This window comes from Aulostomus chinensis, chromosome 18, assembly GCF_037954235.1.
Source record: "Aulostomus chinensis isolate RoL2024-O1b breed Wild chromosome 18, RoL_Achi_v1.0, whole genome shotgun sequence".
NCBI classification, from domain to species: domain Eukaryota; kingdom Metazoa; phylum Chordata; class Actinopteri; order Syngnathiformes; family Aulostomidae; genus Aulostomus; species Aulostomus chinensis.
This window is the reverse complement of record NC_141337.1, coordinates 5,771,483-5,788,473: the sequence shown is the minus strand read 5'-3', so window position 1 is coordinate 5,788,473 and position 16,991 is coordinate 5,771,483. Positions and strand designations below refer to the sequence as shown.

Sequence of the window (16,991 nt, the reverse complement as noted above, 5' to 3'; positions counted from 1 at the left end):
GCTCCTTCATCTTTCGCTCCCTCCCTCTTTGTCCTGTGCATGCATACTTCAGAAGCCTCCCCATGTGTTCACATACAGCCATGAGGATGTAGTAGTACAACAGGCACGCTGCTCCACAATTCACTGGCTGCATCTTTTGCAGTACATTAACACAAAAAAACTATAAAACTCTGTAAAAAAAAAAAAAACCCAAACAAACAAAAAACCACATTCGGTCCACCGCTCATCAATTAAACCACAAGACTGCAAACAAACTCAGCCACCAACTCTCAAGATTAAGAGCTTTCAAAATAATGACGAATCGTACAACAATGTCATACCAAGGTTACATGTGAAAAAAACAGTTTAAAACATTTTCTTCTTAAAAGCATTAAGATTCACCTTGACTCATTTAATTCACCTTTGTCATGGATCCACATTGTTTTGATTCCCTAAAGTGCTGAATTTTATCCTGTGGGTTTTTCTTTTACAGGTACACCCCCGTTGCACCACATAACACGTTTGTACTGTGCTGTTCATCAAGAAGTGGCACCATACTGTTATAGGACAGTGAAAGTACAAGTGTGTGTGTGTGTGCGTGCGTGCGTGCGTGCGTGCGTGCGTGCGTGTGTGTGTGTGTGTGTGTGTGTGTGGACAGGTGTGCACCTTGTTGGAGGCCATCTCGCTGACGGAGCGGTGGGTTTGAATGGTCTCCAGCTGGTCCAAACACCAATCCAGCTCCTCCAGTGTCTCCCGAGCCATCTGCTGATACGTTTCCTCTGGAAAGGACATTAACCACACATAAGCTAGTGAAAGGAAGTGAGCATAGACAAAAGTCAAAAAGAACAGGTGACAACGGGAGAATAAACCTTCATCTAAGATTGTTAGAAATTGCAGCAGCGCTGGTTTTGTAGCTCACTAAACTGGCATCAACTTGTCTTAACACTGTAGGGGTTGAAAAGTTTCAAAGGGTATCAGAACAAGATTGAATACTTTCATTTTCAGCGACCTATGATGTATATTTTCAACTTTGACTTGAGTTGATGCTGCAGAAACTATAATATTTAATAAGTATTTATACTTGCACGGTGAAAGGATTACTGATTTGGCTTTATACATAAGTGTTTGGTTGCTAAGACACTAAATATAGCAGTCATCGTCAGGCACTTCACCGCTGAAGGTCTGCGGGTTGAATGAGAAGAGTTTGTGGTCTTGCAGGTCATTGTGCCCTCGAACAAATACGAAGCAGCATTTTCTCTCAGTTCCAGTGAACAGATGAAAATATTCTGTGGAGTCAATATGATGCTCCTCATATCTCGATACACATGAGGAGATGAAAAACTCCTAACATTATTTTTCCTGACCTACAAGTCTATTTGCATCTTGTAATATGATGAGTCATGATTAGAAAATCTCTAGCCAGGCTTGAGAAACATCTGCAGTTCTCTCATACCCTCCTGAAGTTCTGGGAGGTTTCACTAGGATGGATTTGGGGATAAAACTGTATCTGTTTGAGGACCCCACATACCAGACAGCGTAGCTTGGGGAACAGTGGGTTGGCTTGTCACTGGTGACCTCCTGTGGACAAAAACATCATTACATCAGAGGGAGAACCACAAGCTGCTGCCCCCTGTTGTGATCCAGCGGCATTACAAATTGAGGCAACAAAAGATTTGGCTCACATGGGGGATATAAATACTTTTATGTATCTTATTCATTTATATGCACCTAAAAAGAGACATGTGGAGGAGTTTGAATTCTGAATAATGTGAAAAGCACTTGAAAGAAAATCTTTTACTTTAAATATTTAACATTTTGGAATCGTCAAGTCTGCCCTGTTTCTAATAGGTGGTGAGGGAGGCTCAACACTACAATTACAGATGCTGATAACTCTGCGGAACATTGCTTAATATTTCATATTGACACGGAGCTAAAAGCCTGCCAACAGCAGCTCCTTCACTCTACCGCATTACTAAGTAGAATAATTTCAGTGCTATTGATCATCTCAGGCTCACAGAGTCAGGGACATTCATCTGATGCGTGGCATTCTCTGCACTCAGGGCTTTGTTAACATAGTGCTATAATTATTGACTGCTTCATCATGATGGCAAAACTGTTTCCCCATGGGGGCAAGAAAAAAAAAAACACAACAAGACATTAGCAAACGCTCACTGCAAACTAGGCAGGCAGTCATGATGAGCTTAAGTGGGGGCAGGGGGGTGTGTGTTCGACAGCATGATACTGACTTGTTAGTGGGTGTTGTGACATTGGCGAGGATGGTGAAGTTGCTTCTTACAGTTCGTAGGCTGGCCAACACCTGAGGGATGGAGGAGGAGGAGGAGAAGGGAGGGGGCGGGGAAGTTCACCACACTAATAAGTCATTTGGAGTAATTTGCAATGTCAAACAAGGCGGAGAACAAACCTGAGCAAAAGGGGTGACGATCATGTCTTCGGCGTGCCTGCAGGATGTGAGATGACAACAAAAAGCCAGATGAATGTTTAGGAAGGCTTACATTAGCGGCTGCATCTGTTTATGTGGGTCTAAGCAGTCTGGAGAGATGGAAGAGACATTGAAACTTACTGAAAGACAAGCCAGCAAACAAAGCACAACAGTTGATGTTAAGAAGATTCATCATGATTTCATTTGCATAATACTTGCATAATTACAGTCATAGCCTGTGCTGCCTTGATTAGGATAATATGGCGTTGCTGTGCTGGATGTGAGTTGACCCAAAACATATTTTACTCGTGATGGATAAGGGATGACGTCTTACCCCTCACTGTTGATGGAGGAGTTGCGTGACATGGTTTTAGGGGATGTGTCGTAGTCTGAGTCTGAGCGGTACAGGAAGGACTCCCTGCGTTGGCTCTGGGGGAAAGAGGGGTGGAGCACCAACCCAGGACTCGCCTGCGAATCCATGGGACTTCGGCCTGGCGAGGGACCATTCTCTGAGTCGAAGCTGAAGTTGAAAAGAGGACAGGGAGAACATTGGGTTTTAAACTTGATATATTTAATGATCTGATAGTGACACAAGCGCGGCTCTCAAGCCTCCTTCAGCTCGTCTAATAGAGGAAGCTGAGGAAGAAGATGTGACAGCCACAAAACCATGAAGTCATGCAGCTGTGACTCTGGGTGCTGCTGGAGTGGCAGACTGCCACCGGGCTGCTCTGAGAGTTACATTTTACTGACAAGTCATGTTCTGGAGAGTTTAAGAGAGCAAAATGAGCCACAACACGCCAGCTTCTGTCTGGGCCAGAGCTGTCTGTCTACAGATTTGAATTTAGATCTATTTAGACCCAACGGCCAAACTTTTTAACTGATTAAAAACACTTGGGCGACATATTTGGACCAAAAGAGACAATACTAAATACACACAGGCTCTAATTTAAGACATTCAAAGTCCCGAAAAACATTTGCCCACTCGACTCATTTCCAATTAACATTAAATCCAAAACACAAGGGTGAAACTAATCTGCTAGATCATTCGAAGACGAGCTTAGTCGAAGGGAACACAGCAATACACTTCTGGAGTTTACACTCGTCTTGTTTTCACCATCACCTGCTGTCGCGAAGGCCGTGTGAGTACACCAAGCAGCGGCACACACATCAACAAAACGCTCAAGATGACGAGAAGATGTAATTTTGCATTTAAGACGCGACTGCACCGACAATTAAGCAGGGTTTTCAATAATGTGGATTTTACTTTTGTCTGAAAATGTTATGGTGATATAATAAGTGCTTGAATGATCATGCTGTTTTAGAGTTAAATGGTTTGTACTGGTTTTATGCTTGGATCTTGTTTTTAATCATGTTTTTTTTTTGTTGGAATACGTATATTTGTACATTATACAATACTATATTTCTATATCATAACAATACATTCTCAAAATTACCTTTTTTTTGACGCAATTCAGAATTAATAAACTGAAAACGATGATCAGATGTTACAAAATAAAACTTAACCATACAGTACATGATGTTATTCATCTATAATTGTAGCTTTCAGGCTGCAGTGAAATGTTGGGCTGTCAGGGACAGATAAGAGCCAACGTACCTGCAGTTTCTATTTCTGACGCTGGATATCTTTTATCTCCTTTAACATTCTTGTCAACAAAGTTGTCAATGCTTAAAAAATGAGTGTGGTATTTGTGAAGTGTCTTAATTAGCTAATAAGGAGACACTCCTCTCCCTGGATGGTTTTGTGAAAATGGCAACAGATCAGATTATCATTGCACAACTTTTCCCTGTAATGAAAAACACATCAAAAATGTCTGCCGGGGGGAGACCTTCTGCAAGCTGCGCATGCTAATCCCTGTTTTTTTTTTTTTTTTCCGCAAAGCTTTAGCATATTCATAAGACTTTCTGTATTTCCCAAATCCATCTTACGAGTGTTGTGTGTATGGGGTAATTCACTCTGAAATCGTTAGTAAATCATATTAGAGTCAAACTGCGCGGATCAAATGAGCAAATGCTGAAAGGTTGCAGCTTCTTGATGAAGGCAGGTTAGTGGGAATTGGGATAAAGTTGAGATCAGATGTCTGCAGAACTGTACCTGCAATTACACAGAGATGAGCGTCTGCGCTCCTGAATGCTGCGGTTCAGTTTCATGCGCCGAAACAGAGCGCAGCCCCCATGTCCACGATCGACCGGTGACACAGGTGAGGTGAGCGAGGGCACAGGAGGTGGACCCTCAGGACTCTCCCACAACCTCAGCTGTCGTGTCAGCTTCCTCTGACTCATCGCTGCCAGCTCTCACCCCGGTGTAGTCGACAAAGTTAAAGAGAACTCCCCTGGCCTCCGAAACTGGCTGTCTCTGTATGGGTATCTCCCTCCCACGCAGTCCCCCTTATCTACTTTTCAGTGAATTGACCGACTTCTCCGTCAGACAGAACCATAACACCTGCTGTATGCGGTGCAAACTGTCCTACATCCACATCGAGATCAAATATCAAGGCCTGGTCCTCCCTTTGGTCCTGCTCACCCACGTGCCTCATGCCAGAGGAGTCAAAGTGCATCAACATGCATATTCCTGCGCTGTGATCCTCAGGCCATGGATGTTTCAAATCCAGTTCCCCATTTCGACTTCCTCAGTGTGTTTCCTGGATTTTGGCAGGTCTCCTTAATCCTTGCCTGTGTTTGAGTTTCTTCAACCTCTGAGCGGTCCCCACAAAGAACAGCCCCTCTGATATTTCACCACCTCAGCTCTGCTGAACTCCCACCGCTGCTGCAAATTCAGCCGGCCCGAACCAGACCATTCTCCGCTTCTTGCCTCCAGGGCTGCCGTGGCTGCTGCCTCACATTCACACCCCTCAGGCTGCAGAAACAACCAAGGGACCTGTGATGATCTCTCGTAGTTTTCTAATTAGCCAGCCTTTTGCCCTTCACATGCTTGTATCTGTGACTTTTTTTTCTCTCCTCGCTCAGCCCCCCCCCCTCCCTCCTGCAAGCATGTGCTCTCACTGTCCTTATCTCACTGCTCACAGTTCCTCTGCAGCAACAGGAAAGCTGATCAGTACAAGTGAGAGACCACAGGCGCTAGAATACAGAGTGCAATGGCATCTGTATGATGAGGTTTTGAAGGGAAGGTTAAAACAAAAAAAAAAGAAAAAGAGGAGGAGAAAGGAGAGAGAGAGTCAGGGGACAACAAGTTGACTCATGCCCTCGTGTAAATGTTTACGTGTTCTGCTAAAGAGCATGTGAGGTTTGCACCAAAACATTTGGTATTTTGACATCAACAGCCTCGCTCACCAACAGCACTTTCCTGGCCTTTAGATGTGAACAGACACAGCACTGCTTTTATTCTCTCTATGAGCAACAATTAGACCATGAAATAGCTTTTTCAAACAAGGTGCATTAGGTCAGCCACGACTAATTCAGTGATGACATGTGAGATAGCAATATTAGACTGCAGCCTCCAGAGGGATTTTTTTTTTTTTTCCTTTTTGTGTTTGTCACAAATGGCTGCACCCTAAAAATGCAAAAGGTATTTTCTTTGGAGCGAATAGCGCCGGAGCTATCGAGCGACTGTTGGCAGACAGAACGGTTCCTGATGTGTTATTTGTTACATTCATAATGGCGTTATTGATTAACAGCAGTGTTTTCACCCTGGAGTTACTTAAATGGCAGTTAGAAACAACGCTTGCGAGTGTGGTAATTTCCTCAAAGTGAGAAGGAAATAAGTTGTGTATGTAACTTTGACATAACAATACCTCAGTGACCACAGGCTTTTAAATAATACAGTTATGTTGTGTAGTTGTTGTTTTTTTCCACGTACATAAATTGCGGACTTAAAGAAACCAGTTTAAAAATGGAATTTAGTTCTTCATGTCAAAGGAGATGAATTCTTCATCACTTTCTGCGTGGTGTCTTGATATTTCAAGCCTTTTTCCCGGTTCCTCAACAACATCGTCATCATCACCGTCATATGATGTTAGAGAGAGCATCGAGAGACAGATTCGTGAGAGAATCGGTATTTTTAAGTCCGAGTCAACATGAAATGTTCTAATCAATGCCGGCGCTTGTTTTTGATTATCGCTGATTGCAAAAACAAGGAGTTCTGTGTCATGTGACTGTCACGTGTCTTTCAAGTGTCTTTCAAGTGTCTGTCACGTGTCAGCGCTCTGGGAAAGATAAGGGCAGTGTAATTTACTCTGAAATGTGCCGCTATCATAGGCGGACCTTTCTATCTACAGTAGTCTGTCATTGTGTCCAGAGTCAGACACGATAAAACTGTTGAAAAACTGCGTTCCGAACTGCAGTTGATGAGGAATGACTGAGGATAAAGAGCCAGGATGATACGTGGAGTTGTTAAAACTGCACCAGTTCTCATTCCACGTGATGGGTGGTGGTTACTTCTGTTCAAGAAGAGAAAGTCAGCAGGAGGCGGCAGCTTGGGGTGGTGGTTAGTCCACCTTACTCCAACAGCAAACAAACTCCAGATGATGCGGCGGTAGATGAGTTCCATTCAAGTCTTGATGGCGCTGCATCTCATGACTTGGAAAGTTGTTTTTTTTTACCTTTAACCAAGTGTTTTGTGTGCCAAAATATAGCTTTTCATTTGGAGAGGGATATTTGAATTCAACATGTCCTCAACAACTACCCTTAACTACGCTGCCGCATCATAAAAGTGGATATTCCAACATTTGATTCAAAGAAGCTGTTTGTCTGTGAATAATGATAACATTTTCTGAAATAGAAAAACTGTTTCATGTTGCGCATGACGATATATCCTTGAACAGTGACGTTAACACAGAAAAAGCATCATTTTGCAGGCACAAAGGGAACTTGCAATTGAACTGTGCTACCTAGGAAAGTAGTGCTGAGTGCTCATGAATAAACTGGGAGGATTGTGTCCACGTACACGACTATGTGACTATAACACACACTGCAGTGAGACTGGGCTGATATATTAAGAATGATAAGAGTTTCAAGGAAATTAGGTTTATGGGGGCGGGGATGCAATTTTTGGTTCTTACGCCTGCAGTGCTTGCTCCTGTCAGCTGAATATGACCGGTTCTTATTTTACACACACCTGATTTTGATGAAGTCTTATCGTTTCTGCTTGTGGAAAACTTCCTCCAAACCCTTCACGGAAGCGAGGCTAACATTTTATCAGTGTTTTGAACACCAATCAGAAATGTCAAATTGAGTGAGAGAGATTTTGAGTGCCACCGTGTCTGTGTGCCGACCTACATTTGTGTGTTTATTTTCAACCGTCGCAGCGAGACACAAAGAGGAAGATAGTCAAAGTTTTGTGTCTGTGTGTGTGTGTCACAATTTGCATGTACACTGTTCACATACCAAATGAGAGCGCAGACAAGACTTGAGAGTATATGTGTCTCCCTCCGCCTTTTTCTGTAGGTGCAGCAAGCATGAAATAGGGAGAAACTGCAGTGTGAATTCAGTCTTACACCTTTCAGCAAGGAGCTTAAAGCTGGAGTACAGTGTGGAACACAGAAGATAAGATGCCTTGTCTAGTCATTTATTCCTCTTCTTCATTCAGTTCTCACTTTTTTGTTTCTCCCTTTCCCTTCCTTGTAGAAAGCAACTACGGTTTGTTTGTGACGCACTGGGGACGGTTGGTGGAGCTCGTCTTGGAAAGTCATTTATAAAAAAAGGCCTCACATACAGGCTGTTTGAAGAAACCCCGTCAAAGGCAGACTTTGGGAAAAATGTCAAGAATTCAAATTGACATGACAGTTACTATTGTGATCTCTGGAGAGCTGATGAAGAGACAATTATTCTATCTCCCATTAAACACAGAGTCTCCGCTCAACAATGGCGGTTGAAAGTGACTCATGCGCACACATAGGCACACATGTGGCCTTGCACGCTTGCAAAACAAAAAAACAACAAAAAAAACACAACACACCCCCACTTTAGCATGCGCGCGCACACACACACACACGCAGATGAGCGTTAAAGCTGAACTTCTATTGTTTTCACTCAAACATAATGAAAAGGCAACCTAGATGCATGCACACACAGACACGGCGGTGGTGTGATCATAAGCCGGAATGTGGGCAGCTCCCTTGGTTTCATTATGTGAAAACAGGGTCTCTGGAGTGTATCACAGCGGAGAGCGGACAATGACATGATGATCAGAGGTTGCATGAGGAAGAGGATTTGTGCCGGCTGAGTGAGTCCTTCTTATGGAAGATAACAAACCGTCTGTGTTAGGATAGAGAGGAGCATATTAAAGCTGCCGTCCCTGGTGTGGCCCTGCTACCTGAACCGCCTCACTCTGGTAGCCTGATGACTGCAGGGTAAAGATCCGGTTCCATGGGCCCGTGATACCTAAACGGGGGTGTGCGAAGTAACATCAGGAGCTACGCAAACGTCTGTGGCATCATCTCTAAATCCTGAATCTAAAATAAACCAGCATTTTATTTTTTTACTACCTGTCTGCAAGGACTCCCTTCTCCTCTTCTGATTGGATCCGACCCTCATCCATCTCATGACACACTCATAAAGGCAGCAAGTACCAGCCAGTCAGAGGCAGAATAGGGCCGAGAGTGGGGTCCCCTGGGGATGCACATCCAGTTTGCTTATAGATTGGAAAAAAATAAGGCCCTTTAACAACTGATATGTTTCCTAACTTGCTCAAACATGCATGAATGGTTGCAAAGACCTCATCCTGCACCCACGGGAGCAGCAGGAACTGTCAGTGCTTGGTTAGCCTTTCCGCTAGTGGTGCTGGCACCATCTGTTGAGGTAGAGGTTGAATGTTTCAGGGGTGTGGGACTCAAAAAACACTTGGGAACTACGAACTTAAGTTCGGCTGTTAAATGGCGAACGTCAGTACCTGACAGCACTTCTGGGTGAGAAAGTATACAAATTAGAGAAATAAGTCAATAGTGAGCCGTTTGGGTGGTCCAAAAAAACATCACTGGCCATGGCAACACATTTGCCTTTAGGGTAAAGTCTGGAATTCATTTCTAAAGCTGAAATTACATTTTTCTTATTAATGAGAAAGTTAAAAAAGCACTGAGTTCCAGGTACGGGTACCAGTGCTGATATCGGTTCAAATATGCGCGTATCCAGCCCCGCGGATAAGAAACCCCTCTAGAAATGGATGTGTTAGCTCTGATTCACTTTGCATGCCTGAAAGATGTGGTCACTGATGTGCAAAATGTAGAACTCATTTATCAACTGTGCAGTAGCTGTGGAAGATAAAGCTGAATTCTGTTTGAGAAACCTTCCACACAGGTATTAGTGTTGCACTAGTTGGGTTATTAAATTAGAGCATCTTCATCTAGACGGCCGTGCGCTGACTAAGCCGAGAGAATCGCTCTTCATTTTCTCTCATCTCTGCACACATTCATGTGACAAAAGCTTGATTTCATGTCATTAATACGGTAGGCTTCAAAGGAGTTCGGAGCCCAGAGTCAATGCAGCGATTAGTTTAATTAAACTTTTAAGTCCGTATGGGAGTGTAGAGGAGATTTACATACATCCCCTGCATTGACCCTCTCCCGCCATCGATTATTCATTAACAATCATCATGAAGAAGCTTGAGGCTCGCTGCTGCCACATCAGCGATTTGCCAATAGTCTGGTGGGTGTCAGCGCTCTTTTCCCTCCATCACACTGTGTGCAGCCGTTAATCAGACCTCTCTGAGGGGATGAAGCAACCCTCATTCATTTAAGCTACTTTAAAAAAAAACATTCTCAGTCAATCTTTGCTCCCCAAACCCTTTTCTTCATTCTCTTCATTTCACTAAGTTAATGATTAACCTGTCTGAGTCCATCACCCTCTCTTTGCTCCCCTTGATGCTAACACACACACACACACACACACACACACACACACACACACACACACACACACACACACGCACACGAGTCCGTACTCAGCCTCAGTGCAGAATGACAGTTATTTCCTGCCCCCGCTTCCTCTTCTGCCAAGCAAGCACAGATGCTTATTTCCACGTGCAATTTAAATCCCCCCCATACACACACACACACACACACACACACACACACACACACACACACACACACACATCCCTCCCACCCGTGAGCAGTGCCTCACCCAGGCATTTAGCACCTGGCTGATTGCTACAAGTGTGGGGGTGGCAGTAAAGGGAGTAGAGGGAGAAAGAAGACTGGGGACTTGTAAATTGGGAGAGGGTGCTGCTGTTGTAAGCGACAATATAATCACAGCTGTATTGCTGCACTTGAATCAACCAGTGATCTATTGAGCATATAAGGGTTCTTTTTCCCCCCTTCCATTATACAGCTCTCTCCCCGGCCAGGGCATGCTTTTGGGGCAACATGCCCGTAACTGACACATCTCAGATGACATGTCTAGAACGGGTTTGCCATCTCCGCTTGCCTCAGCTTGCCCTTTCTGCCTCTCAGGCAATCACAAGAGGGAAAGAAAGACAGAAGCACGCTCAAGCCTGCTTCCATTTTAATGTTGACATTTATAGTACAATGCACAAGAAGCAGAAGCTCGGAAGGGGAAACACTGGCTCCACGCCAATGGGCAACGAGAGGGCATCTGGCCACTGGAGCTTCAATGAAGCAGGATGTGTGTAATGCAATGACTTACAACGAGGACAAGAAAATATGAGACGTGACACTAGAGCAGCATAAACAGTCGGAAAGGTTCTTGAGAAAGCTTACAATCGGATGTGACAAGTTGGTCAGTAGCCACGCTGCAAAATTTGTAATGTATCACGGTGGAGAGCAGTTTACGCGTGTGTGTGTGTGTGTGTGTGTGTGTGTGTGTGTGTGTGTGTGTGTGTGTGTGTGTGTGTGGGAGGTTGTTATTTTTAAAACAAACAAAAACAAAACAAAACAAGGAAATACTGCATTGCTGTTGTAGGCTCCTGCAAAGCCTTTCTGTCTGAAGGCCCACTGGATGCTGGGGACAAATTTGAAGAAATTTCTTGAGAGCATCCCTGAAACGTCGCATTGTAATGTTACCTTGACCTTTGACCTGCAGAGTTCATTCTCAAATACCTCTGAACATTCGTGACAAATTGACAAGAAAACACTCAAAGTGTCCCTGAGGGTTCCATTAACAGGAATGACTCTTTATTTTGTAAATCTGGAACTGCCTCCAGAACTACTGTTCCACATGAAACTGAACATCTATCGTTAGAATTTTGCTTCATGACTAAAAAGAAGCGTGAATCACTGTTGACAAGTCGCTGTGCCACCAGATGTTTAAGAGGCTTGCAAGTAAGAATCCGCCGGTTGGAGTTCGGATGCTCATCCAGCTAGCTAGCCAGCAGTTTGGGTTTTATGCGGTTGGCGTGGTCCAGACTGCTTCAGGCAAATATCATGTATTGACCCCCCCCCCCCCCCCCCCCCCTCAAAAGAGAATTGTTTTAGAGTAGACACCACATTCAGGCTTGTTTGTGAGTCTCTGCTGCCGCCATCTTGGAGCAGTGTTTTAACCCCTTCAAAGACACTTCAGCGTATATTGTCATGTCATGTATATTTCTTCCACATCCCTTTCAGATTCATGTCTGCCCTTTGCACATGACACCCCCAAGGGTTTTCAGCCAGAAAGTCTGGGGGGGGGGGGTGGACAAGGAAAGGCAATCAAGAGAGCTTGGGTGTCTCACAGGTCAAGGGAAGGTCAGGAAAAAGGTTACAATTCCAAATGGCTTTTTTTTCTTCTCTTCATTTTTTAGCTCAATAAAATTACAGAAAATATCTCAAGTACTTGAACATGAAGTCAAATCTTGACTTCCTGTGGGACCCTCATTAAACTAATTGTTGGTTGAGAAACATTGTTATTTCATAGGCATACTCGACAGAACATGCTGTATTTGATTAAAAGCTCTCCAGAAATCATTCTTTTATCCCGTCTGATTACAGTCTTTTCATTCTTCAGCCTCAGATGAGTCACAGATATTTTCTCAGCAAAAAATGAAAAAACAATGCTGATGAAAGTTCAAATCCAATTCAGCTCCAACCCTACGAAGTTACGCGCATTTACATATCCACATCTCGATAGCAAAACCGATGTCTCTGTTCACGTTAGGAGGAAAAACTGCCTTTGTTTTCGCTCAATAAACTGTTTCACCCTGGAGTTCAAAACTTAGAGGACTGATGCGACTGGAGAGCAAAGCTAGCTGGAGACTCCTGTTAATAGCTTAGCTTCATCATCAGCTCAGGAGTCTCACATTAATCTCACAATAACGCACAAACACAACAAACAATTCAGTGCTTGATTAGCTCGCGCCCACTCTAGTGACAGTTTTTAAATTAGATTTCTCGCTAGGAAATGTAATGTTTTTACAGCACAGTTGCCCTGCCTTTCCTCCTCTGTTTGCCACCCCCCCATCTGTCCACTCCAGTTGTAACCTCTCCCACCCATCCAGCTCTCTGCTGTGCTGTGGTCAGATCACATAGTCGGGGATTACAGCAGATTATCCTGCCCACAGGATCACTGACCTAATGCTGGGCAGCCAAACGCAGAGAGCCGGTCACAGCCTCTGAAAGCGGAGAACGCACGCCTTTCAGGAAGAACCAAGAGGCGCTGGCCACAATCCCGAAACTGGCAAGTGCCACAGGAAAAGGATTTATTTTATATGCTACACTGGGAAGAATAATCAGCCTTTATGCCTCACAGCAACAGGCCCCCTACATCGAGAGAGGACGGCCACAGCCGACCCTTTTAATCTATTAATGCACTGTAGGAAATAGATTCCGCCCAGATTGTGTGGCTGGCGCTGGACACACAAAGCTCTCAGCACAATATTTTCTTTCACCTGAGGAATTTCGGCTCTGTTGCCCGGTGTGGATTGTCTTACAGTTGCATCCCTGTGAGAGGCATCTGTCACTTTACATCAACATCTGCGGTTGTTGTTGGTGGTGGTGGTGGGGGGGGGGGGGGGGGGCAGTAGTGGATAGTCAATCACCAGATAAATAAAACACCTGCCGATCAAAAATGCATCAGTTCATTCTAGAAATGCTGCAGTTTAGATCATCAATATTACAAACATATGATGGCGCACCCCTGAGTTTTGCTTTAACCACAAATGCAGAGCGCTGGAACGTTTGAGGCGCACAGACGGTAAAAGCATCTACACGTGCGATATTTTGGTGGCACAAACACGTGTTGGGCAAAGCGGTTGGATGAAGCGAATGAGGTCTGCTGAGCATGTGGATTTTGGGGTTTGGAATAATTTTTTTTTAACATGTATTGTTTATTTTTATCCTCTCACAATCTGCCTGGGTTTGTATAAATGAGTATAATAATGTTTGTCATTCTCGCTTTTTTCCCTTACTGCCCAGTTCTGATTAAATGTAGGTGTACCTGGGTTTCACAGGTGGAACACACTCCTGCCCTGACAGTGTGAGAACAGCTGATATAGCGAGCTGATGCTGGCTCTGCTCTGAAGAATTATTCAGATTCTGGGTCAAATTCACCCCAATCTGGGGACGTTCGCAACTTCACATGAATTGATGGAGTCAGGAGTGGGACAAGAAGACTGTCGACCTTACTGACAAAGCAGCGCTCCATCAAAATGATGTTGAAACGGCAAGTTTAGGCTAAAAATGCTGCACAATTTTGTTTTACATGAATGTGTTTTAATTCAGTGAGTGAGCTGGATGTCAGTGGGAACATTCACAAAAAGAAAATCTGTACTGACATTTGCTTCCTCTGCAGCTTCACGTTAAAAGTTGTCAACTGAAGAAACATGAAATAACTTTTATTGTGAAGAACTCACAGGAAATGCAGCATTTTTGTCCGTGAGTTTAGCACTGGCCATGATTGTTCATCAAAAATCATCTGGAAAAAGCCAGTAGTTCATGGCATTTTTTTTTGGACTGCAGATCCGTTTGGAATACTGCAGGGAGGGAAGGAGAGGGAGCCGCCACAGTGAGCTGACAGATGAAGAGCTGCGGGCGACAGGCTGCAACTTCAACTTCGCTGTGAGATAACCAACTCCTTTCTCTGTCCTGCTGATTCACAGACTCATGCTGTGTACAGCATGAAATGAGATCAGAGTTAGTCACAAAACAAAAAGGCCAATTATTACCTCATTTCTTTATTTGAATGACAACAGTTTGTTTGGCTGCCTCCAGAATTCTGGAAACAATGATGAAATCACACTTGCTGATGCGTATTATCAAATTTAAAAAAAAAAGAAAAGAAAAGAAAAGTTAAGGATCGTAACCTCAATAATACCCCGTAAATCAAAGTTAAACCCAAATTGTTTAGCCTTAAACTGGCACGTTTGCCGCACGCGTGCGCGCGCACACACACACACACACACACACACACACACACACACACACACACACACACACAGTGGTTGCCAGGTTGCAGTAACAGATGGGTCGAAAGAAACTGCAAGTAATGAGTGTAGATTGTGTTTCACAGATGATCTGGCGACTTGAGTAAGTTCAGGCAAACATACAACACTTATGGATCCATAGATTATTATTAGTATGATTATCATTCATCGTAATGCAAATTATAGAAGTTTCCCAGGAGAAACTACTAAACAGGTGGGAGCCGGGTGATGGCTCTACAAACCCAAGAAAAGAATGAGATGCAACATTGTGCAGCCTGTCCTCCCTCTGAAGATAAGTTGTAAATACCAGGTGGAAACAACGCATTCGTCTACGAGTGACTGACATCATCTAAGGATGTATTATGACCGTAGGAAAGTAACTTGACATCTGTAAAAGGGGAGAGAAATATCTGGAGATGAGGGTGGAGGGAGCGGCTGGATAGATCTGCACCTACAGGGCAGGAGACTCACGCCACTCAGGCTTGTGAGAGGAGAAAGCCTTTTTTGATGGGTCATGCTGGTGCGCAGCTGTTTTGACAGGATGTTTGGATGGCGTGGAGTTGCTGACGGAGACTAAATGTTGTGATTTTATGTCGGCAGTGGTGAATGTTGGCTTTCCGTTTCCGTCAAAACATTTTTCTTCCCAGACAAAACCGTGATCTTTTTTCCTACACCCAACCATCTATTTTTTGAGCCTGAACCTAACCAGGCCGTGCTGAAAACAGCTCCGATCAGAGGGTCGGAACAAATGACTTCTATAGCAGTATGGATGGGACCTGTCAACTTTGTGTCATCACCTATTTGCACAGAACACTGCTGATGTGCAGCGTGATCCAGTACTTTGCAAATACAGCAATACAGCAGTGCCGAGTGTATCATGACAGGAGCCAGAATGCTGGTCAGGAACTGTTGGAAGGTGACGACGTGGTCTCATCTCAAATATAAGATGTTTACACCGACGCGCTTGAAACTGTCCCAGCCGTGTTGGTTTCAGATCTTTTACAGTCATAGCACGCAGATGCTTGGTGTCTTCCCCCAGTGGTGCTGTGCTGGCTCAAGCCTGGCTGAACAGCTCCTCTCCTTGCTTGTTTTGTGGACAGCCAAACACATGCTCAGTTGGACTGGGGTCAGATGAAGTAATCAGGCAGTATTTGACAGGGAAGTCCCGAAAATCCCTGGTTGTATTTACATGAAGGATGCATGTGCTGATCCAAAACTCAGGGACACATGAATACACAATGTAGATATGTATATCTCATTACATATGAATATTTACTTAGCGGATGCAAGTTAGACCTCACATTTTTTTGTGTGCTGGCAGCATCTTTTTTCTATCTAACAAAGCTTAAATCTGACAATGTCCTCAGACTTTTCTTTCCCTCTGTGGAGTTCTCATTCTGGCCATGTGGAGTTGAATTACAACAGATTTTAGCGGTGAATCATCCAAATTCACCACCTGGCTATGGCCACGTAGTTTAACAAAAACTCAGAAGATTCACAATGTAACATTGTTGAATGTGTGACCCCATGAATTGAAATTTATATATATATATATATATATATATATATATATATCAAAAAAAGAAATATTAAAATCTAATTTAGTGCAGTAAGCTGGAAAATATGGCTGAAGCACCAACAAGCTAAGTCACTTCTCACTACCAATCAGAATCAAGAAAGGGTGGGATTTATTGATTCATTAACGCTGATCCCGACAATTATGGAAAACAGATCAAACAAAAAAGGGTTACCAAGATCAATATTTGGAGTCAAGAGCGTGGAGAAGTGTCTGTCAGAACGTCGCAGCTCTTTCCACTTTCTGCGATGGAATGCCGATGTGGTGGGGGAGGATTTATTTTTTAAATTATTTCATTTTATTTTGTAACTTAGCAACAACAGACACTTGAGAAAAGCACTCCAAAAATGAGATTGTTGCTGCTTTCAGATCAAAAATCTCGCTGACAGGGGCACTAATCATTGTTTCATGGTGTAAAATCATGTAAAAACCTTTTTTTTTTTTCTGACTGCAGTACATCTTTGCTGCTATTAAGTTACTGTCCGCTGAAGGATTTTGCAGGTCAGCACTGTCCATAAAAGTGTCTCTTTCAGATATTACAACTGGTTTAAGGCGCATCAGCACCAGCAGAAACTCTTCCTTACCGCTTCCTCTCCTCTTCATCCCCTCACTCATCCTTCTGGCCACGGAGCTCCCAACCCTTTTATATGTAAATCCTCCCTACGACCCTA

The 16,991-nt window shown here is 43.8% G+C and overlaps 1 protein-coding gene across 4 annotated transcripts in view; it reads right to left on the bottom strand.

The window, feature by feature from the left end:
- The window catches only part of pde4a (phosphodiesterase 4A, cAMP-specific), a 48,293-nt gene that overhangs the window by 12,927 nt on the left and 18,375 nt on the right, over positions 1-16,991 (bottom strand). For 2 of the 4 annotated variants that reach the window (XM_086184219.1, XM_086184218.1), the window contains exons 2-6: positions 2,754-2,939; positions 2,402-2,438; positions 2,226-2,296; positions 1,508-1,557; positions 646-758 (exon numbers count right to left, since the gene is read on the bottom strand). In XM_086184219.1, the coding sequence (XP_086040345.1) occupies positions 646-758; positions 1,508-1,557; positions 2,226-2,296; positions 2,402-2,438; positions 2,754-2,939 (457 nt within the window). Of the gene's footprint in view, positions 1-645; positions 759-1,507; positions 1,558-2,225; positions 2,297-2,401; positions 2,439-2,753; positions 2,940-4,532; positions 5,431-16,991 lie in introns of those variants that run through there. The other 2 variants (XM_086184220.1, XM_086184222.1) reach the window with 2 other exon arrangements.